This window comes from Osmerus mordax, chromosome 15, assembly GCF_038355195.1.
Source record: "Osmerus mordax isolate fOsmMor3 chromosome 15, fOsmMor3.pri, whole genome shotgun sequence".
Taxonomy (NCBI): Eukaryota; Metazoa; Chordata; class Actinopteri; order Osmeriformes; family Osmeridae; genus Osmerus; species Osmerus mordax.
The window spans coordinates 8,068,775-8,092,645 of NC_090064.1; the positions used below are offsets into that span (position 1 = coordinate 8,068,775).

The 23,871-nt window shown below is 39.7% G+C and overlaps 2 protein-coding genes and 1 pseudogene across 2 annotated transcripts; 1 reads left to right on the top strand and 2 right to left on the bottom strand.

The window, feature by feature from the left end:
- Nucleotides 1-400: 400 nt before the first annotated feature.
- Nucleotides 401-1,835, bottom strand: LOC136957984 (retinol dehydrogenase 12-like; annotated as a pseudogene).
- Nucleotides 1,836-2,683: 848 nt separating this feature from the next.
- On the bottom strand, nucleotides 2,684-10,634 carry LOC136957985 (patched domain-containing protein 3-like). Its single transcript, XM_067252203.1, has 8 exons — nucleotides 9,945-10,634; nucleotides 9,549-9,676; nucleotides 9,193-9,338; nucleotides 7,444-9,049; nucleotides 4,070-4,230; nucleotides 3,817-3,966; nucleotides 3,263-3,444; nucleotides 2,684-3,142 (listed from the first exon to the last, which is right to left on the bottom strand). The coding sequence occupies exons 1-8, from the start codon at nucleotides 10,629-10,631 to the stop codon at nucleotides 2,684-2,686; spliced, it is 3,519 nt and encodes a 1,172-aa protein (XP_067108304.1). The 5' UTR covers nucleotides 10,632-10,634.
- A 4,737-nt stretch (nucleotides 10,635-15,371) lies between these two features.
- Nucleotides 15,372-22,402, top strand: LOC136957986 (phthioceranic/hydroxyphthioceranic acid synthase-like). Its single transcript, XM_067252204.1, has 6 exons — nucleotides 15,372-15,429; nucleotides 15,556-15,709; nucleotides 15,961-16,121; nucleotides 16,225-16,431; nucleotides 16,552-16,733; nucleotides 16,853-22,402. Exons 1-6 carry the CDS (start codon nucleotides 15,372-15,374, stop codon nucleotides 22,400-22,402), a joined length of 6,312 nt encoding a protein of 2,103 aa, XP_067108305.1.
- Nucleotides 22,403-23,871: the final 1,469 nt, after the last annotated feature.

Genomic DNA, 23,871 nt, shown 5'->3' on the forward strand with positions numbered 1-23,871 from the left:
AACAGTAATATGTGGAATACTAAAATCTGCATCAGATGCAACAGTGAACAGTGATGTCACCGAACAGACAAATCACCCGCAATACATTTATAAATAAATAAGAATACATTTATTGATGAAGGTTACGAGCAATAACTCACCATGTCCCACAAGCAGATTTATATTGTAATTACATACAGTATATTATGTACCTGTCTACAGGAACAATCTTCGGTTTGTGAGAATAAGCTGCTCTATTTTATACTTCTGTGGAAAATGATCTGTACTCATCCCCAACAAATTACAGAACAAAGTTCAAAGCTAATAAATGCTCTAATTTTATGTGGAATCTGTACTTGGTCATTTTGTGTAAACTTGAACCATATTTCAAAAGGTAGCAGTTGGATGACGTCGACACACATCAATCCCAGGATATGGAGAGCATCTGACAGCTGAGATCCCACAGTTTCTGAGCCACGCTGTCGTCTGTGGCAGCCCTGGAGCAGGTGGCAGGTGCACAGTCACTGTGAGCAAACACAGACAACACACAACATGAGGCCTCACAGTATTCCAGTAACTACAGCATCAACAGGGCAAATGTATAGGCTCTACTAGACAAAATAATAAATACTGTTATTATTATATAAATATTATTATCTCCATTTTCTGAGCAACAAACAAACCAACCAAACCTGAGCTCACCTGTAATATCCACCACTCTTGGTCTCCAGTCCAGGGTCCACAGCGCAGTAGATGGTTGTCTGAGCTCCCTGGACTGAGTTCTTGGTGAACGGGCTGACCATCTTCATGACAGCCTGCTATGCAGGGTTGAGGTGTCGCCACAGGTCAGTTTGGACCACTCCAGGGTGGAGGGAGTAGGCAGTCACACCGGTACCTAGGGGGGGAGGGAATGTTAAGCTCCATCATACAGTACTATACATTAATAAGTATTCATTTACTATGCCACTTGCCATTATCCAACGTGGGGTACAAACTGCATGTAGTAAGTAAAGTAGAAAGTCAGTGACTAGAAGTTAACCGTTCTCACAGTGTTACAATGATTGGTGCTAAATAACAATCTCTATTTGACCAGACACTGCACAACAACAACATCATATCTCAAGTACAACACTGTATAATTTTGCAGCTACACCACACAAAGCATTAATGTTTTAGGAGCTCAAGGGTAAATAGACTGCTGCAGTACAGAGTCCCGGACATTAACCAAATGAAGGAGAGATAAAGATGACCTTCTAGCCTCTTGGCTAGTAGGTGAGTGAAGAGGATGTTGGCCAGTTTGCTCTGGCTGTAGGCCTTGTTATTGTTGTAGCCCTTCTACTGTTGATGTCGTCCAGGTTGCCCAAGCTGTGGGCCATGGAAGACACGTTGATGATCTTGGATGGGGCTGATCTCTTGATCAGGTCAATCAATAAGTACATCAGCAGGAAGTGACCTAAAATGATGGTATGACAAGACCCTGTGAGGTGAATTAACTGACCGTGTATGTCTCCCTTTTTAGCTTTATGTATTTATGTATTCCTTTCTTTCTTTCTTTCTTTCTTTCTTTTTTTAAATCCCCATTACCTTCCACAAAGTGTATTCCTGGGGTCCACACGAAAAAACAAATACTGATCTACTCTCAAAAAAATAGAAAAAGACTAAATGTACTTAACTCTAGTTATTCTGTGCTATTGTATCCTTGTTATAGAAACAGGACCAGAGAGTACATTGACTTCCTGAAAATAGTTAATGGTGAGTGGGTACATTATCACTGACGTTAAAGAGAGTTAACATGTCATGACGTGTTCAATGATTAAGGGCGGACTTCTTTCCTCAACCTTGAAAGGGCCTTGCATTTCTGTAACTTACCTTTGCTATATATAATTTTATTAACAAACTAAAGTCCATTATTTTATTAACTTTGTACCCCGAAGTAATGCTTGAATTCGTACTTCCTTATTTTTGTCATTATTGTGTCGGGGTCGCTCAACATTTCAGATTATATGATCAGGGTAAATCATCAACAGTGGCCTAAGCACAAGTGAAATATTTGCATCTCCCTGGAAATGACATATTAATAACTTATTTCAGTGCTGACTGCTTTGTCCATATCTCTGCAAGCCATGATGATTCTGGCTCCTGTTAAAAAGTCAAATAAAAAGGTATTCTTGAAATCTGAATCTAAACTGACTGTATGGTTCCACCTAGTGTCACTGGACTAAACATAAATAATGTAATACATCAACAGGTACACTTTGTCATCAAGGGGTACATTTAAGCTGAAGACCAATAACTAAACATGTTATACTCCGTGTGATTAAATGATTAAATACCATTTTCCCAACATAGACTAAAGCACCGAGAGCATAAAAAGAACCCTGCGAGGATAGGGCAATCTTGGAGGACATGTTAGAAAAGTAAAGACGGTGGGCAGTGTAAGATAAACACAATAAAACGCTTTATCTCGGTGTCGCATAGCCTACCTCTCTTTGCCAGATCCAGAGCTGTCTCTTTGCCGATGCCAGTATTGGCTCCAGTGATGACAACTGTTTTATCATCGAGTCGCGCATCTGAGGACCATGTCCTCCGAAAAAAATTCTGATAAATTGAGTAAAATGATTCCATTTACAAATTGGTGGTTAATTTGCTGGAATTAATTACATTTACATTTAGTCTCTTAGCAGACGCTCTTATCCAGAGCGACTTACAGTAAGTACAGGGACTGTAGTCCCTGTGGAACTTTCAAATTCAGGGCTGTGACATCTATACTGGCATTGTCCTCAGAGTAGAAGACAGAAGGTACTATGGTTTTATACTTAATCATCAAAAGTACCTTGATTAGCCTTGCGGCTCCGGCTTCAGATTCTGTGTGGCCGATGTTGCCTTTCACAGAGCCAATGCGGAGTGTGTCTAAGCCAGGAGGTCTGGCTGTGGCGATTACTTTGGAGATGCTCCCTGCCTCTATAGGGTCCCCAACTGGGGTTCCAGTCCCATGTGCCTCTATGTACTGGACATTGGACAGGTCAGACGCAGAGTAGATTGTGCGCAGCAGCGCCTCCTGTTGGACCATGGACGGCTTGGTGATTGGAGTGACTGAGCGGCCATCTTGGTTGACGGCAGTTTTGCTGATGATGCCCCATATTTTGTCGCCGTCCTTGAGAGCCTGTATAATACAGTTAATGTGCGATATCACTTTTAACAATTTGTTCATTTAATGTGGCTCAAGTTTAAATAAGGATATTTTGCTTCTTTGATGACTGATTTTACATATAAAATACGTTACTTGTTTCAATGGCTTTAACAACACAATCCCACAGCCTTCACCCCTGCCGTAGCCATCTGCTCTGCTGGAGAAAGGTTTGCTGGTGCCTTCAGGTAATATCATCTTTGCTTTGCTGAGAGCAACAAAAAGCCTTGGGTCTATAATACAGCTGACACCCCTACACAGAGCCATCTCACAGTCACCTGATAAGAGGAAGCAAATAGAAGGCCTGTTACATTTACATTTAGCAGAAGCTCTTATCCAGATCGACTTACAGTAAGGATAGGGACATTCCCCCAAGGCAAGTAGGGTGAAGTGCCTTGCCCAAGGACACAACGTCATTTTTGCATGGCCGGGAATCGAACTGGCAACCTTCCGATTACTAGCCCGACTCCCTCACCGCTCAGCCATCTGACTCCTTGTTACAACTTTGATTTGTCTTGAATGATCAATTCAAGGTTATTGATGAATTTCCCTAAGCTACGTACACTGGATAGAATATGTACTTTAAGACCTACCTTGTTTTAATGCTTGACATCCTAAATGAATAGCAACCAGAGAAGATGAACAGGCACAGTCAATGGACACTGAGGGTCCAGTGAGATTGAACATGTAGGAGACTCGATTGGCTGCTATGCTCATAGCCATGCCAGTGCCTGTGTAGTGGTTGATATCATTTGGGCTTTTCTGTGCAGCGCAACCCTCATAATCTCGGTTCATAAGCCCTTCAAAGTAATGCAGACACAAGCAGTACATGAGGTGTGGCCTTACAAAAGCCTTACATTTTAAATGAATCCTTATTAAAGCTGGTAACTAATTATCACTTACCCACAAATACTCCTGTTCTGGTCCCACTTGCCTTTTCCATTGGCAGTCCAGCATTCTCTAAAGTTCCATATGTACACTCAAGAAGGAGTTTGTGCTGAGGGTCCATTTGTTCCACTTCAGTTTCTGTCATACCAAAGAATTTGTGATCAAATTCATTAAACCTGGGAATAGTAAAAAAAATAGTATATTTTTTTTTACAGATATACACTTAATTTGTTTCGTCATGTCAGAATTTAGTTTGCAAAATGCGTGTGAAATGCGTGCATTTACTGTTAATAATTAACACAACAGGTGCAATATACTACAGCATTTCTAGACCCCCCCCCCCCCCCCCAAAAGGTGGAAAATAAGACATTTGATATGCCAGTCTGTTAGCAAAACCTTTTACTCAGCATGTAAATGACTATTCAAATATTTTATATCCTTCAAGGGACAAGATAAGATAGGACATACCTGTCAATGAGAGCAGATTTTTGCGTGCGGGATGTTCCTGTTTTGTTGTCGTCTGGGTCATACCACTCGGACATGTCAAATCTTTCGTTTGGAATTGGCCCAGCACAGTTCCTCCCCTCCAACAGCACATTCCAGAAATGTTGAAGCCCCTCTCCTGTCAATAGCATCAACTCAACATTTAGAGCTATTTTATCGGAAGATATTGTATATGACAAATATAATTATGTACAAGTCTCTGATGCATAATAGCACGTAAAGCTAAAAGAAATGTGTACCTCCTGGAAAATTGCATCCCATTCCAATGACAGCGATTTCATCTTCAGTGTCCCCCAAATTCACCTCACAGTGAAATGCTGCTGAGGATCAACGCACAGACAGTGTTTTACCAATATGCATCAAAATATGTCATCTAAATATAAAAACAGTCAATCACAGGACTTGCTCTAAGTTTCAGACATTGAAGTTTGACCAAGAATTAATACAGTAAATAACCAATTCAACTGTATACTTTAGTTCCACTTATATCTTCATCTAACCTTTATTTGGAAACATATCAGATGCTTTAAGGTGCCTTGTAAATAAAAAACAAATGATCACAAAAAGTAATGTTTCACCTGTTTTAACTCAGGACAGGAAGAAGGAAGTAAGAAATTATATTTTGGTTAATGAGAACAATAAACAAAGGCATGACTTCACACTTTAGGTGCCATCATAAAGTCTTATCAGTCTTTGCTTTCTGCTCTTAAGATAAATGTAATTAATGTTTGGAGTAAAGGACCAGTCTCAGCATTTTGAGTATTGCTCATGTTTAGATTTGTTTAACAACAAAGGGGTTGGTAATTCCAACTAACTAACTAACTAACTAACTAACTAACTAACTAACTAACTAACAACTTGGGAATAAAATGTTCCCAGTACAAGATTTATATTTAGCACCCTTGAATACCTAGTGAAAAGTTATTCATAAATGTATACAACCTTTGGAACTTTAGTGACATATTCTTAGGGGGTCAGATGGCTGAGCGGTTAGGGAGTTGGGCTGTTAGTCAGAAGGTTGTTGGTTTGATTCCCGGCCGTGCCATTGCGTTGTGTCCTTGGGCAAGGCACTTCACCCTACTTGCCTCGGGGAGAATGTCCCCGTACTTACTGTAAGTTGCTCTGGATAAGAGCGTCTGCTAAATGACCAAATATGCAGCCGTCATGGAAACCTGGCTTGTGTTTGTTGATGTGTCTGTTTCACTAAGTGAGTCATAACTGATTAAGGTAGAAAGGATAGTCGACCTCATCACTTATAATTTGAAACTTGCTTGATAAGTCAAGCATCTAACAATATAAATAAATCTGTGTGATGACAGTATATTCTTTAATGGTGTCTATTAGGTACTTATAAAATATGATGACTTAAAGAAAAAAAGTTATTCATGGTCAAAGAACAGAAGAAAAAAAGTAAACTAAATTTGGCTTTGCCAATGTTAGCATGTACATTGATCGATTTGTTTAACTTCCTGGAACAATACTTTTATTTTATTGTTTCCTTGTACTATTTGGATTGCATTGCTCTGCGTTTAAGGCTTTGATGATCTCATTTTAATAATGAACTCTTGTTTGTATTTATTATAATGATTTGTTTCACATATTATTGGATTTCACCACTTTCTATATTCGGATGAAGGCACAAATGTTCTGGGATTTTTCCTTCCTGTTATAGAGTATCTTTACTTTCTTTTATTGTTCTTTGTTGTTGTGATAGCCAAAGCAATCAAACCTATTGCATATCATCTACTGAGTTTGCTGTGATCTGACCAGTTCTGCTGCAATGAAGTATCTACTGTATACAGTATATGGAGTTAGATTAGTTTCATAATTCAAACAAACAAACGTAAAACGATTCACAAATGTATTTCATGATTCACAAATAAATGTAACACGAGTTACAAATCGGAGAACACGAGTTACAAATCGGAGAACACGAGTTACAAATCCCTGCATTTGTGTGTGTGGATTTTTGGAACTTTCCTGACGCGCTTAGATTCACAAATGCATTTTTTCTCAAAGATATTCTCTGCAGCCTATCAGATGTCTCTTCCAATTTGAGTGAAAAATGCAATCCAGCCTGGCAAAGCAAAGCAATCACCAACTATTAGAAAGTAGTCAATATGAGGGATTACATGTCATTGATGTTGAGTTAGACAGTATTTTGAGTCCTAAAGTCTGTCATGCAATGTAGAACAAATAATCAAATCATATAAGACATTGAAACATAGACATAAAAAATATGAAATTGTATTTTACCATTTGAACAGACCCAAATACAGCCAGCTAAAAAAATGTCAAACTGTTAATATATAGCATTCCATACTGCATATTTAAGGTTGAAGAAGCAAGAAATTAATAGTTTTTTCATTTAATTGAGTAATCATACAAGAATAGATGATAAACATTAAAAGTATACAGTACTTACATTATAAATAACTTTAAGCTTGTAGATAATAGCGATTTATTAAAATAACGTAGTACACTTATAAATCTAAATAGAGTTTAGTTAAATAATGATTTCAAGTTGAAACTATTGCGTTCAGTAGTTTAAAATATTGCCTCTAATACAAAGACAGACTGTTTTATATTTTCAATCCAAAAGCGAAATCCTTTTTTTTTGTCCAGCAGGGATTCAGCACATTCCTTGTGTTAGTCATGATCAGTTTTACATGCAACATAATCTATCCCATGACTAATACAACAACTGGAATTTACATATTAAATGTTTATTTCATTTGTCTCATTGAACAGTTTTCCTCTTTTAATTATTGAATTGAGCATCAGTTTCAAACGCGTTGTTCACTTTTTCATTAGTGCTATACTTTTAAAGTATATTAACATTTAAATTAGGACTGCATTTACTGATACTTTTATTATTTGCATACATGTTAACTGGTGGGTTGGATGCATCAGACTGTCCAATGTCCTTCTTTTCATCACTGATTTGAATGCTACATTTTCCAAAGAAGCTTAGAAACACTGGTATAAAAGTAACACCATGTAAAGCCCCAAACAAAATGACCAGGAACATAATTTTAAAGAAGGTTCTGAAGATGTAGCTCTCAGATGCAGACAGAACCACTACTCCTAAAATAGTAGACAGAGCCCCCTGAATGATAGGATACCCCAACATAAAAACAGCCTCTATTAATTTCTCGTCAGCTGTGGGCTGTTTGCTTGTGACAAAGGCATAAGAAATGTGAGCAGAGAAGTCCACTGAGAACCCGATGCAGATGACAAGATTGATCATGGAGACAGAGTCTAGGTTAACATCCCATAAAGCCATGAAACCAGCAACTCCAACTATGACCGAAGCAATGGCAAAGGTCACCCATAGGGAACATATGGGACTGGGAATTAGCAGAAGAGAAATGACCAACATAGCAACAGTGGCCACAACAATGTTTTGGATGGTGTTAGTAACAATGACTGCATATTGATCAAAGAAAATGAAAGCAGGGTGGTAGACAACCAAGGCCTCAGGACAGGCTTGAGCTGTGTTTCTGAACTCATTCAGCATGTCCTTTTCATCAATGGCTGTCAGAATATCAACTGTCTGGATGAACATTCTGGAGGCATAAATATGCCCTTCAGTCACTGAAAAGTTCACATCCTGTCTAAAAGCTTGTGTGGCAGGTGAAAGATTGAAAAAATCTGTTAAATTATCAATGAAGGTTTTTTGGTCGTTAAGATTCAAACCTGTTGCATTTCCATATGTCAGATATTGATTTAGCCAAGATATAGTCATATTTTTGGCGACCAATGGTCGATTATCAATGGTTAGATCCTCAAATTTGTGAAGACAAGCATCAAGCTTGTCCTGGGAATTAACATCCCAGTATTGAAAGTTTGTGTTTGTCACAACAACCATCACATTTGGGCCGAATTCGGAGAAGTACTTTTCCTCGTCATCATAATAGCTACCCACATATGAGTCATCAGTTGCTAATTGTTTCAGATCGATGCCCTCTTTCATTTGGAAGCAGCCATAAATGCTTGCTGCCAAATACCCAGCATAGAGGAGCATTACAAACCCCTTGGTCAACTTCTTTGTCAGAAATGGCCCATAATAGTTCTTGAAAAAGTTGTTGATTGGCATTGGTTCTTCCTTCCCTGTGTCTTTATCATAGTAGCCCCCTTCACTACATGTGTTGTACTTGGCAGAGCTGGGTTCTGGTACCTTCATGCAAGTCAGCCAGTGCCTGTTGCTTTCCTCTCTGCGTCCGTTCAGTGCTAAGAACGCACCAAAGAAAGTGATGTTGTACAAGTAACAGAATACAACTGCAGTGCCAGTATACATACAGAAAGACTGCACAGAAGCAAAGGGAGTTAAGAGACCAATATAGAAAGCCAAGGCGTCGGTCAGTGTTGTGATGGTGATGGAAACTGCTGCATCTTTGTACGTCTCTGCCATACGGTCCTCTACTTTGTGGTTAACTTGAGACTTCTGCCAGCAAGAAATCATGATGAACATATCATCAACACCGATTCCTAAAGAAAAGAAAATACAGTATGCAAATGATTACAGCCTGTAATCTACATAAACACTGTCTTTTAAGATTGTTGCATTGTAACAGAGCAGAGGATCTCTCTTACCTCGTTTGGTGTGTCACAAGCGCAGTCTGTAAACTTACCCAGAATCAAAAACGGAGCACTTGCCACAGTCGTAGCGAAGGGCATCCCACAGTAGAGCAACAACCCAAAACTGGACACCACAGCCAAGCCTGCAGAGAGGACACCGAAGGTGGCCACCCACACCTTATTCCTCACACAGTCCAACCTAGAAACAACACACCTCTCTTTAGCTAAGAGTTCATCCATCAAACAATACTGTAAATAGTAAGTACAGCAGATAACAGCTCTTTAAAACTGCTTCAAGCTTTTAACATCATCATTTCTTTACCATTGTTTTTTCAATAATATTTTCATTATAGAGATAAGTTAGAGTGATTATAAAGTTGATGTGAGGTAGAATGAAGACAAGACATACCTTGTACATGACATGATAGAGAAAGTAATGGCGATGGTATACGTCACTGAGAACAAAGGGATGATGGAGTCTGTGCTCTTTTCAAATTCCTCTTCTCTTGATAGTGAAGTGAAATAAGAAGCTGACATCTACAATTGTCAAAGAGAGATAACACATTAGTGGTACATCCCACACACCTTTTCAAAACAACTTCTCAGAACAAATTTGGAAAAGATTTCACTCGCCAACTTCAAAAGTTATAATTTGTGAGATATGAGACATTAATAATGAGACATTATTCCAAAAAGAAATATCTTCAAAGTTCATATAAAAACAGATTTTGTATTGCTGCATTATAGCAGCACTGTTTTATTTGAATTCATGGTACTATATTTGTACAATCTTAAAAGTTCTTACCTCGTTATCTTCAATCTTTGAAATGTTGTTGATGAACTCTGTCAGCCACATTGTATTTACAGTCTGGTTCACATCATTTAAGAAATAAAATAGCCTGATAGCTTTTGCACTCTCAATTAGCTCTGACCCTGGTTTAAGTTTCACACCACCAATCTCGGAGGCAGTGAAAAAATCACCATTAAATGGGTATGTAATGTTTGTGCTCTCAGCATCAGCAGGAGTTTTAACAATGTCAAAAATTGAATTTGTCATACATTCTCCAGCAATCATAGCACAAATGTCATTGAAGCCAATTGTTGCTACTTTAATATCCTTAACAAGTTGGTCCATTTCAACAATCTTTGCAAAAACGTTGTTTGAGAACACATTTACTGTGTCACTAAAAATCAGAGAGGCAAAAGTCCCTTCAGTATACAATCTTAAGCGAGAGAATTCGCTGTCATTAGTTGGGAAGTTAGTTTTGATAATGACTCTCTCGTGTTTAGCAGGTCCATTCACGGGTGTAAACTGCTCTTCAATTCCATTTGCCTCTCTGTCTTTGAGGAAGTAGAATCCTCCTCCGAGACCGGCTGAGACGAACAGAGGAATAATAAAAAACCACCAGTGATGCCTTCCAACAAAATTGCCCAGTTTTCCAAAACCCTCTGATAAAGGCTTTTCAATGCAGTTTGTATTGCATTCAGGCATTTTCTTGTTAATTTAACTTCTCTATAAGAAATTAAGGTGTGGATTTGGGTGAACAACTTGCCTGCTCTGGATTCCCGTCAGGTGTGATAGCAGCCCCTTTCATACAGTGTGTTATTACTGTCTGTGGCAACAAGATAAGAAGTGCTCTCGACAGTAATAGTTGAACTATTAATATTTTCTGGAGTAATAAAATCTGCATCAGATGCAACAGTGAACAGTTATGTCACCGAACAGACAAATCACAGACAATACATTTATAAATAAATAAGAATACATTTATTGATGAAGGTTACGTCAATAACTCGCCAGGTCCCACAAGCAGATTTATATTGTTATTACATACAGTATATATGTACTCGTCTACAGGAACATGATGGAGAAAGTGTTTTGTCCGTCTCTTCATAAACGGAGTGAGTAAGTTCAGTTGAGTTCTGGATTTTAATTCGTATTTATCAATCTGCAGATTGGGAGAGAAAACCAGACCTCTGACAATAAATGACAACACAACACCAGGCTTAGGTCTCAATCATGTCTCTCTCCGCTCTGAAAGCCGGAGGACCATCTTTTATAGGGCAGTAATGACGTTACAACAGTCTCAGAGAAAGAGATTCACTGCTCCCAACACATGACAACTCTCAGACTAGAGCGTTCATAGTTGGAGTTCTCCTTGTAGTCATGACAAGGGACGTTTAGCCAGTACTTTCTCCTGACCCCGAACATCTATTAACCTGACACATAGACACAATTTACTCTTATTAATAGCAAGCTTACATGAGAATGTACTAACTAGTATCCAATGACTAGTTCTATTGATTAGTGAATAATGTAAGCACACAGGAAATCCCAATTTCTTCCACAAACAATACTCTTTGGTATGTGAGAGTAAGCTGCTCATTGTTATACCTCTGTGGAAAATGTTCTGTACTCATCCTCAACCATTTACAGAACAAAGTTCAAAGCCTGTGATTATGGTCCTAAAATATAAGATTTTCATTTGTATTTCATTTCTGCACAAAAGATTATGCAAATATTTATAATAATTTCAATATTGTCATGAGTGGTGGTTAAGTACAACTTAATATACGTATATACGGTATGATTTGATGTAATGAATGATTATTGAATAATATATGGATTTTTAAAGCTATGAATTATACAATAATTATAAGACCTTGCATAATTTTGCCAGACTTGTCCACAAATCAATAATTTCAACATTCGCCAAGGAATGTTCCTTGGGGAGGATCAATGATGCAATTAGTGATTTGGAATGTTCAGAATCACACGTGCGACGCTACGCTGTGGGGCGCGCTTTTCGTGTGGCTTCTTAAGCGGGCCCCACAGCGTAGCGTCGCACATGTGTGATTTTGTCAAGTCTTGGCAGTGCATTTCAGAATGGAACAACAATACATTGGTTAACACTGCGCAAAACAACTTGGATCATAGTCTACCATAAAATCATACGATTGCATGATGAGGATGGAATGAAAAAACGAATAAATGCTATAATTTGATGTGGAATCTCCACTTGGTTTGTGTAAACATGCACCATATATTTCAAAAGGTAGCATTTGGATGACGTTGACACACATCAATCCCAGTATATGGAGAGCATCTGACAGCTGAGATCCCACAGTTTCTGAGCCACGCTGTCGTCTGTGGCAGCCCTGGAGCAGGTGGCAGGTGCACAGTCACTGTGCGCAAGCACAGACAACACACAACATGAGGCCTCACAGTATTCCAGTAACTACAGCATCAACAGAGCAAATGTATAGGCTCTACAAAATAATAAATACTGTTATGATATGATTGCCAAATAACAATCTCTATTTGACCAGACACTGTGCAACAACAACATCATATCTCAAGTGCAACACTGTATATTTTTGCAGCTACACCACACAAAGCATTAATGTTTTAGGAGCTCAAGGGTAAATAGACTGCTGCAGTAGTCCTGGACATTAACCAAATGAAGGAGAGATCAAGATGACCTTCTAGCCTCTTGGCCAGTAGGTGGGTGAAGAGGATGTTGGCCAGTTTGCTCTGTCTGTAGGCCTTGTTGATGATCCTGGATGGGGCTGATCTCTTGATCAGGTCAATCAATAAGTACATTTACAGGAAGTGACCTAAAATTATGGTATGACAAGACCCTGTGAGGTGAATTAACTGACCGTGTATGTCTCCCTTTTTAGCTTTATGTATTTATGTATTCCTTTCTTTCTTTCTTTTTTATCCCCATTACCTTCCACAAAGTGTATTCCTGGGGTCCACACGAAAAAACAAATACTGATCTACTCTCAAAAAAATAAAAAAGACTAAATGTACTTAACTCTAGTTATTCTGTGCTATTGTATCCTTGTTATAGAAACAGGACCAGGAAGTAAATTGACTTCCAGTGACCTAAAATGATGGTATGACAGTTAACATGTTCAATGATTAAAGGCGGACTTCTTTCCTCAACCTTGAAAGGGCCTTGCATTTCTGTAACTTACCTTTGTTGTGTATTATCTTATTAACAAACTAAAGTCCATTATTTTATTAACTTTGTACTCTGAAGTAATGCTTGAATTTGTACTTCCTTATTTTTTCATTATCAATTCTGTAACTTACCTTTGTTATCTATTGTTATATACATTGACTAAAGTCCATTCATTTACTCCATTATAAAATGCTTGAAAGCTTTAGGATAACGTTTTTATTGCCGGAGCCTTCTACAACTTATTTTAGTGCTGACTCTGCTTTCTCCATATCGCTGCAAGCCATGATGATTCTGGCTCCTATTGACACACGATGAAGGAATAAAAAGGTATTCTTGAAATCTGAATCTAAACTGACTGTATGGTTCCACCTAGTGTCACTGTCACGGGATGGTATAAACATAGATAATAAAACCAACACGTAGGCCTACACTTTGTCATCAAGGGGAACATTTAAGCTGAAGACCAATAACTAAACATGCTATACTCCGTGTGATTAAATGATTAAATACCATACACAACTGTTTTATCATCGAGTCGCGCATCTGAGGACCATAGCCTCCGAAAAATGTTTCTAATGAATTGAGTAAAATTATTTCATTGCCAATTGGTGGTCAATTTGCAGGAGTTAGACTACAAGCAAGTGAGAAGTGAGACCCTGGTTCTTTTAGCGAGAAAGACAATACTGTTATACAAAACAGACATGACTCCAACACTTGCCAACGATTTTTTTTTTTACAAACATTAATTCATGTTTTCAGGCGTTTTGCAAAAGAAATCTAACGTTTTTTAACGTTAGCCAACTCTGATATTTTATAGTCCGCTCAGCTCATAGTATAGAACAAACACCGGCTTTCCCTTGGCTGAGCTATTATCCCGAAAGCTAACGTTATTGCTAGCAAGATTAAAAGGCAATAACATTGTGTACGGTTGACAAACAGTAATTATAATTTTACAGTATGTTTAACAACAAGACTAGGCAGCTATCGAGCCATGTCATTGTCCCCAAATAAAATCAAGATTTTTAAGAAGAAAATAATCGGCCATGTGTAGAGTTGCTGCTACTGTCGTGTTGGCTGCAGCCTGTAACTAGATTGACTAGCGAGGTGAATAGCGAATGGGATGAGATGAGCGGTTACGTGACACTGACACACTACATTCAGAAAAGTAAAATTTTTCTGGTTGAATAGGTTAAAATAAATATTCAAGTCACTCATTGTTGTAAATACAAGTTAGCTTGTTAAAGTATTTCAAAATTGTAAATGGAGGCTTTGACTCCGTCCCCGTTGTTATGGTTACTTATTTCAGACACTTTGTACAGGCTCATATACTATGTAGCCAGCGGAATAATTTAGAACAGTGAAAAGACAGTTTTGCTGTAATGACGTAGTAGGTGTCCGTTATCACCCGATAATGGACACTCCTGCAGCCAATCAGAATCGAGTATTCACCCAGACCATGGTATATATTTATTGGTATATATATGGTCATATTGGACACCTCGTCGGGCATTATCCCTTACATATGTAACTAATGTTCCAAATAAGTTATCAGTGCAGATACGTAGGTTGTAAAACTTTCTAAATAACTTTTCACTGGGTATTCAAGTGTGCTCAATATAAATCTTGTACTGGGGACATTTTATTCCCCTGTGGTTAATTAGTTAATTAGTTAGTTAGTTGGAAATATTGACCCTTTTGTTATGAAACAAATCTTAACATGAGCATGGATACAGGCTCGAAATGCTGAGACTGGTCCTTTACTCCACACATCAATTACATTTATCTTGAGAGCAGAAAATCAAATACTGTGATAAGAGTTTATGACGGCACCTAAAGTGTGAAGTCATGCCTTTGTTTATTGTTCTCATTTAGCACAAATAATGTATTACTTCCTTCTTCCTGTCTTGGGTTAAAATAGGTGAAACATGTGTCTGTACTTTTTGTGATACAGGAATAATTTGTTAATCATTTACAAGGCACCTTAAAGCATCTGATAGGTTTCTAATCAAAGGCTAGACGAATATATAAAGACAGAAAATGCTGTCAGTACTGACCCAGGATTCACTGCAGACAAGGTGGGACTAAAGTATACTGTTGAATTGGTTATTGACTGTATTAATTCTTGGTTAAACTTCAATGTCTGAAACTTAGAGCAAGTCCTGTGATTGACTGTTCTTTTATTTAGATGACATATTTTGATGCATATTGGTAAAACACTGTCTGTGCGTTGATCCTCAGCAGCATTTCACTGTGAGGTGAATATGGGGGACACTGAAGATGAAATCGCTGTCATTGGCATGGGATGCAATTTTCCAGGAGGTACACATTTCTTTTAGCTTTACATAATATTATGTATCAGAGACTTGTACATAATTATATTTGTCATGTAAAATATATTCCGATAAGATAGCTATTTACTAAATGTTGAGTTGATGCTTTTGACAGGAGAGGGGCTTCAACATTTCTGGAATGTGCTGTTGGAGGGGAGGAACTGTGCTGTGCCAATTCCAAACGAAAGATTTGACATTTCCGAATGGTATGATCCAGACGACAACAAAACAGGAACATCCCGCACGCAAAAAGCTGCTCTCATTGACGGGTTTGTCCTATCTTATCTTGTCCGTTGAAGGATATAAAATATTTGAATAGTCATTTACATGCTGAGTAAAAGGTTTTGCTAACAGACTAGCACATCAAATGTCTTACTTTCCACCTTCTCCACCTGTTGTGTTAATAATTAACAGTAAATGCACGCATTTCACACGCATTTTGCAAACTAAATTCTGACATGACGAAACAAATTAAGTGTATATCTGTGAATTTTTTGTGTGTTTTTTTTACTATTCCCAGGTTTAATGAATTTGATCACAAATTCTTCGGTATGACAGAAACTGAAGTGGAACAAATGGACCCTCAGCACAAACTCCTTCTTGAGTGTACATATAGAACTTTAGAGAATGCTGGACTGCCAATGGAAAAGGCAAGTGGGACCAGAACAGGAGTATTTGTGGGTAAGTGATAATTAGTTACCAGCTTTAATAAGGATTCATTTAAAATGTAAGGCTTTTGTAAGGCCACACCTCATGTACTGCTTGTGTCTGCATTACTTTGAAGGGCTTATGAACCGAGATTATGAGAGTTGCGCTGCACAGAAAAGCCCAAATGATATCAACCACTACACAGGCACTGGCATGGCGATGAGCATAGCAGCCAATCGAGTCTCCTACATGTTCAATCTCACTGGACCCTCACTGTCCATTGACTGTGCCTGTTCATCTTCTCTGGTTGCTATTCATTTAGGATGTCAAGCATTAAAACAAGGTAGGTCTTAAAGTACATATTATATCCAGTGTACGTAGCCTAGGGAAATTCATCAATAACCTTGAATTGACAAGACAAGTCAAAGTTGTAACAGGCCTTCTATTTGCTTCCTCTTATCAGGTGACTGTGAGATGGCTCTGTGCGGGGGTGTCAGCTGTATTATAGACCCAAGGCTTTTTGTTGCTCTCAGCAAAGCAAAGATGATCTCACCTGAAGGCACCAGCAAACCTTTCTCCAGCAGAGCAGATGGCTACGGCAGGGGTGAAGGCTGTGGGATTGTGTTGTTAAAGCCATTGAAACAAGTAACATATTTTATATGTAAAATCAGTCATCAAAGAAGCAAAATATCCTTATTTAAACTTGAGCCACATTAAATGAACAAATTGTTAAAAGTGAGTCGCACATTAACTGTATTATACAGGCTCTCAAGGACGGCGACAAAATATGGGGCATCATCAGCAAAACTGCTGTCAACCAAGATGGCCGCTCGGTCACTCCAATCACCAAGCCGTCCATGGTCCAACAGGAGGCGCTGCTGCGCACAATCTACTCTGCGTCTGACCTGTCCAATGTCCAGTACATCGAGGCGCATGGGACTGGAACCCCAGTTGGGGACCCTATAGAGGCAGGGAGCATCTCCAAAGTCATCGCCACAGCCAGATCTCCTGGCTCAGACACACTCCGCATCGGCTCTGTGAAAGGCAACATCGGCCACACAGAATCTGCAGCCGGAGCCGCAGGGCTAATCAAGGTACTTTTGATGATGAAGTATAAAACTATAGTACCTTCTGTCTTCTACTCTGAGGACAATGCCAGTATAGATGTCAAAGCCCTGAATTTGAAAGTTCCAACCACACCAGAAAAGTGGTCACATTCTGTTATGCTTGCAGGAATAAATAACTTTGGTTTTGGTGGAACAAATGCACATGCTATTGTCAAACAATACAAGCAGACTCGTACTCCTAAACAGAGCGGTATGAAATCTCACAAGTGCTTTGTCATATCCGCAAGTTCCATCAAGTCGATTGATATGATGATGGAGGACACAATTCAGCAGATAGATGCAAACAGCGAATTTGACCTGGAAAGTCTCGTCTACACATCTGCGTGTAGGAGAAGCCACTTGAAACACAGGTACAGGAGGGCTTTCATGACCTCCACTCTGGCTGATCTGAAAAATCAACTGAAATCGACGGCAAATAAAAACATTGCCCTCTCAAATTCAGATCCAAGGTTAGTGTTTGTATTTTGTGGAAATGGTGTGACCTACCAAGGCATGTGCAAACAGCTTCTGAGAGAGGAACCTGTGTTCAGAGAGAAGGTCAGGGAAGTTGAGAGCCTTTTCCAAAAGTTCAATAACATGGCGATCTTAGAAAGATTGGAGGTTGAGTCTGAGGCTGATGACTTTTCAAAACCAGAGGTTGTCCAGCCTCTGCTCTTCGCCGTTCAGGTTGGCATCGCCAGTCTCCTGAAGCACTGGGGCGTCCAACCTGATGCTGTTCTTGGGCACTCTGTTGGAGAGGTTGCTGCCGCCCACTGTTCTGGCCTCTTGTCTCTTGAGGATGCTGTGAAGGTGATTTATCACCGAAGCATCTTACAGGGTATGGTCACAGGTGGAAAAATGCTTGTGATTAGCAACATGGCAGTGTCGGAAATCTTGAAGATGCTTCCAGATTACTCTGGAAAGATTTGCATGGCTGCATACAACAGCCCACAGTCTTGCACCCTTTCCGGTGATGCAGATTCTATTAAGAGTCTCCACTGGAAGTTAAGCATATCAGACAAGAGTAAAACTCTGTTCCTCCATATCCTGGACGTTCCCGTCGCTTACCACAGCCATATGATGGACCCCATCCTAACCCAAATAGAGGACAGGGTTGGCTCTTTGAAGGTGAATGAGACAGAGACAAAGTTGTTCTCAACAGTGACAGGGAAGGAGGTGGAACAAGCAGACTTCACGACAGGGAAGTACTGGGCCAGGAACATCCGAGAACCTGTTGCTTTTGAGCAGGCGGTGAGGTCAGCAGCCGACCAAAAGAAGAATGTGGTCTTTGTAGAGATAGGCCCCCGAAGGGCTTTACAGAGGAACATTATGGAGACTCTCGGAAAGGACATCACAGTCATCTCTTCTGTGCAACCAGATAAAGATCATGAGACAATGCTGTCTGTCGTCTCCAAACTGTTTGAGCTTGGAGTCAGTGTCGATTGGGACCAGTTCTACAAGGGGTGTGAGACTTTACCAACACCTTTCCCAAGGTATAGGTTTGATAGCAAAAAGGGAGAGTACATCAATGGAAAAATGCAGAAAGGGACGTCCAGTAATCATAAAGCGCTAAGCCAGACCAGTGACGGCAATGGCTTCACCTGTGATCTGTCGTCACCATCTTTATCTTACCTCCTGGAACATAAGCACAATGATGTCCCTATCTTGCCAGGCGCCTTCTATGCTGATCTGGGTTTAACTGTTGCCCTGGAAAGTGTCAAACCAAAGGTTCCACTTAATACACTGCAACTCAGCATTGACTTTCTGAGCCCGTTCATTCTCACACAGAATGCACCCGAGATTCAAGTGCACGTCGAGCCTGATGAAGGTACAACACATTTCAAAATGCAGTCTTCTACTGCAACCTATGCATCGGGCACTGTTGTGTGCAAGCGAGAGAGACTGATTGAGGAGCAGAACATTTCCTTGAGCTCCATCTACAAGAGATGCAAGCTACTGATTACTTCTGAGAAGCTTTACTCTGACCTGAACTCGACTGGATTTCAGTATGGTAATGTTTTCCAAAACAAGGGGGATATACACTATGGGGAAGAATTTGGGGAGGCTATTTCAGTTGTCACTGTTTCTGAGGAGTTGCTGCCTCAATTGCATGACTATTGCATTCATCCCGTAGTGTTAGACTACATGATGCAACTTTTTCCTATTGTTTCCGATGTATTTGATGGAAGGCCGGGGTTCCCAGCCAGAATTGGAAGCTTGACTGTAAATGAACCCCTGCAAGATGAGATGATCATCTATCTGAGAGCCACTAAAGTTGAGGATCATCAGTTTGAGGTGTGTGGCTGCTTCGCTGACAAAGAGGGCAGGGTGTTGGTTGAGCTTCGGGATGTGTTGATCAAGTATCTTGGGAGCCACGATGCTGTACTTAAGGAGTACTTCTACCACAATGAATTCCGTGTCGTCTCTGAAGACATTGCATCTTCTCATGGTCGCAAAGCCTTGGTTTTCTCTGACCAGTTAGGAATATCTAGGTCTTTGCAACAGCACTTGAGTTCCAAATCTAGATACATCCCCTTTACACATGCTAAGGATATCCTGAGCCATGGATTTGCCACACTCTTGGCCAACCTCAAGATTAAAGACATAAAGAAGAACTTTGAGGAGGTTTTGTTTGTGTGGGGTGACGTGGACCTCACAGCTCATACATCTGAGAGTGTTCTGGATAACATGGTGAACTGCTGTGAGACGTTCCGACAGGTCATCCTGGAACTTAGAGACACACGTTTCACAAATTCCATCAGAGCAATAACCTATCGCTCAGCAGAAACCACAGTTGACCACATCAGCTCAGGCTTTGCCCTGTCTGGCATGATTAGGTCATGTGCTGCAGAGATGGATGAGCTCTCGTTTCAGTGGATTGACATCAACTCCATGTCCACTGACGACATCCAAGCTCTGTCACACATTTTAAGATCATATCCATGCCGCAAGTACCCTGAGTTGGTGGTGAAAAACGGGTTGGTTTTCAAACCTAACATTGTTCACACTCTCCTTGAAAAAACGGAGAGCTCAAGCTCTGAAAGGAAAGTCTGCTCAACAACTGAGCCCTGCACATTTCAGACTACTGACCCATACAGAATGACTACCTTGTCTGCCATTCCCTCTGACTTGGAGAATCAGTACATTCACGATAAGACTGTTGAGATTCAGCTCAACAAGATGTGCGTTCACTCCTCTGATTACTTCCCCGTCAGCATCTCTGACCTGAACTTTGGCCAGACACTCTACTGGAGCAAACATGATGCTCAGAGCCACAATGTTCTGGCTCTAGACTTCAATGGTACTGTCTCTGCTGTAGGGAAGGGTGTACGCAAACTGAAAGTGGGAGATCAAGTTGTCTCTTGTTATCCAGTTGTGGCATCCACAATGATGATTGTTCCTGACGAGGTTTGCTACAAGACAAAGAGATTTCCATTTCTAAAAGAGACACCATGTGTTTCTTACTTTGTGTTGGCATGGGAGATCATGAACAGAGCATTGCCCAAAGTAAAAGAACAAAAGAAAACTTTGGGAATCGTGACTTCTATTCGTGACTCAGCTCTACTGAAGGTCCTGTCTCTGACAGCAAGCAAATCTGGATGGGGTATTCATGTAGGAGGACAATCCAATGGTGTTTTTGTAGATGTTGATGCAATAGATGCATTTGTCCTCCTACCCCCATTTGATGAGCCTTTGGTTGCAAAAGCTGTCAATTTTCCTGGAGTGAAGCATGTTGTCATTGTCGGTGAATCCCACACCAACAGCTTGCTCACCCACACAGTTGTCAGAAGTGAAAAGGATAGCATTCGCACACAGAACATCCTGATGACTAGCATCTTACAGAACGGGTCACTCAGAGCACAGATGCCACATGTCTATCGTTGGCTCAAGTCTTTGCACTTAGACAGGAGAGCATTTGTTCTTGACAGCTTCACTTTTCAGAGACAGACGTCCGTAAGCATTGAGTTCCTTCCTTTGGACGATCAAGATTCCTACTTCAACTCCAGGATGGTTCCTGTGGTGGCACTGGGCAAAGAGGGCTCCAGAAGCGCACTTTCCAATATTCCCTTGCAACAGAAACCCACCCAGCTTTTCCAAAAAAGAGCAGTATACATTGTTGCAGGTGGTCTCACTGGGCTGGGCTTTGAAACAGTCAGGTTCATTTCCAAGAAAGGGGGAGGGCATGTTGTCATTTTCTCCAGACGTAATCCCTCACCAGACATGCAGGTGGACATAAACAATGTGGAGAAAGAGACCGGTTCCTGCATCGTTTGCATCAAGTGTGATGTCTCTGTCTCTGAGGATGTGCACAATGCAATTGGTCAGATTGGCCAGAAATTCCCCTCCTGTCCAATCAGAGGGGTTTTCCACAGTGCCGTTGTCCTGCATGATGGTTTGATTGAAGCCCTTGACAAATCTCTCTTTGAGAAAGTAATGAAGCCAAAAGTGAATGGGGCTCTAAATCTGCACCATGCAACAGAACACTGCAAGTTAGATTACTTTGTGTGCTACTCTTCCATTGCTGCCTTTCTTGGCAACGCCGCCCAAGTTAACTACAGTGCAGCAAACACGTTCCTGGACACATTCTGTCAGTATAGACGGAACATTGGACTTGCTGGGCAGTCCATCAACTGGGGGGCTTTGAACCTTGGTCTTCTGCTGAACAAAGACCATTTGCATAGGTTCCTTGAAGCTAAGGGGCTGATGGTGATGGATGTGGCAGAGATACGCGAAGGTTTAGAGCAAGCTTTACTGCTAAACAAACCCCAACAGGCAGTGTGTAGGTTTCACTTCAAAAACATTAGCAACAATGTTCTCTCTCAAAACGCTGCACTTAAGGTCCGTCTGATTGATGTAGTGGAGGAAACACTCCGCAAAACTCAACTGTCAGACTCAAGAGCAGATACAACTGTTTCCTTATCTTCTCCTGCTGAATATATCAAATCTCTCCTCAGTGAAACACTGGGTGTCGACAAGAACGAGCTACAGGAAGAGTCCACCCTCTTTGCCTTGGGCCTTGACTCAATGCTTGCTATGACTCTGCAAAATCGCATATTTCAAGAGAGGGGTGTGAACTTGCCCCTGGTTAAAATCTTAGACCCAGATGCTTCACTGTCTACATTGATAGCAGTTCTGGGGGAAGGCAGAGAGGCTAAGGACGAGGATAAGGGTGATGATGAGGAAGCAGTCCTCAATGCAAGGCTGTAAGCCTCTCTGATGCATATTTTCAACATGAAAGCATAATCACATTACATGGGAAATAGCATTATTTCATTGCAGGAAGCAATTGTTTTATCAAGAAGAACATATTTTACTTTGCATGGTTATAATCATAAACTGAAACTGATATTGAAAAAGAAACAGAAAATGTAGTTGTCAACTGATATTTTAATAAAAAGGATAATAATGAAAAAAACTTAAACTAAATAATAACTGCAATGCAAAGATACAAATCCAACTAATTGGCTTTTTCTTTCTTTTTTATCAAACAAGATGAAACAAATTCATCCCTAAACTAAAACCAAACTGCAACTTAATAATCTTGCTACTTGGTAAAGATCATATTATCAATAGCATGTCACTGGATGTGCAAAATGCATCCCAGAGCAGGATTTAATGATATTCAGGCATCATAAAATTAGAAGCCAAAGGTTACAGGTATACTGTAATGTGTACAATAAGGATGCTCTAAATTCTCATAGCATTATTGCATGTGATTACTAATTTAATGTAACTGTTATTCTTTATTCTGTAATTTTGTCCAAAATGTATGACATTGTCTTACTAGTTTAATAACATACAATGCAATGCACATGCTTTATTGTTTGTGAATGTTGTCAATATGCAGATGAACATTGGTGTATAGCATACAGTAGATCATAGTCACATTCCATTAAACTAGTCACTATGAAATAAACTAAAATAACGGACATTCAAAATGTTGATGTTGTGTTTAACTTGTGTCAAGAATTTATTTAGGTGTAGCCTACACAGGAGCTTCACTATGTAGGCCTAATTAAAGGCCATCTTAGTTTGCATACAATTTTCAATAAAACTTAATGTGTACACTGTTGAAACAGATCTCCCTGGAATGTGTAAATAGTGTGGAAGGGATAGAAATGCATTGCCAAATTGCCCAAAAAATAATTATTGGACTCCTATCTTCATTTTACCATCATAATTGGATCACATACTTTGTTGAATGGGCTGCCGTGCTCAATAATGCTCGCATTGATGATTTTGTCAGTCCCAACCCTGTTCTCTCCTCATCATAATGGTTGACTTGAGGAAGAGAATCGACGATGCCTCATCGTGAGTAGGCCTAAATAAATGATAACTGGGGAAAACACATAAGATTCAGGGTGTGACATCTATACCAGTAATATAGCTCTGTAGTTGTCATCTGTGATAAATCCTTAGTAAGTTTAATATTACAGAAGAGTGTTTCAAAATACTGTAATTGCACACTATGTAACCAGGATTATAGACTCATTATTAATTAATGATGACACAAACATCATAAGCCTTAAATAAATACCAAAGAAAAACAGTGAACAAAGTTTTTAAATGCATGATTTTTTTATTACATCATTATAAAACGTGATCAAATAACTGTTAAAATGTTTTCAGAAGTGCAATATATGCAAAAATTATAATCATTGTCATAATTATTAATA

What these genes read in the sequence shown, in the direction of transcription:
- LOC136957985 (XM_067252203.1), bottom strand. Translation starts at nt 10,631, where the DNA reads ATGCCTGAATGCAATACAAACTGCATTGAAAAGCCTTTATCAGAGGGT. An exon ending in CAAAGATTGAAGATAACGAG is followed by an intron (nt 9,677 to 9,944) that starts GTAAGAACTTTT and finishes TGACAATTGTAG; the next exon opens with ATGTCAGCTTCTTATTTCAC. An exon ending in TCTATCATGTCATGTACAAG is followed by an intron (nt 9,339 to 9,548) that starts GTATGTCTTGTC and finishes TGTTGTTTCTAG; the next exon opens with GTTGGACTGTGTGAGGAATA.
- LOC136957986 (XM_067252204.1), top strand. Translation starts at nt 15,372, where the DNA reads ATGGGGGACACTGAAGATGAAATCGCTGTCATTGGCATGGGATGCAAT. An exon ending in AAAGCTGCTCTCATTGACGG is followed by an intron (nt 15,710 to 15,960) that starts GTTTGTCCTATC and finishes TACTATTCCCAG; the next exon opens with GTTTAATGAATTTGATCACA. An exon ending in CAGAACAGGAGTATTTGTGG is followed by an intron (nt 16,122 to 16,224) that starts GTAAGTGATAAT and finishes ATTACTTTGAAG; the next exon opens with GGCTTATGAACCGAGATTAT.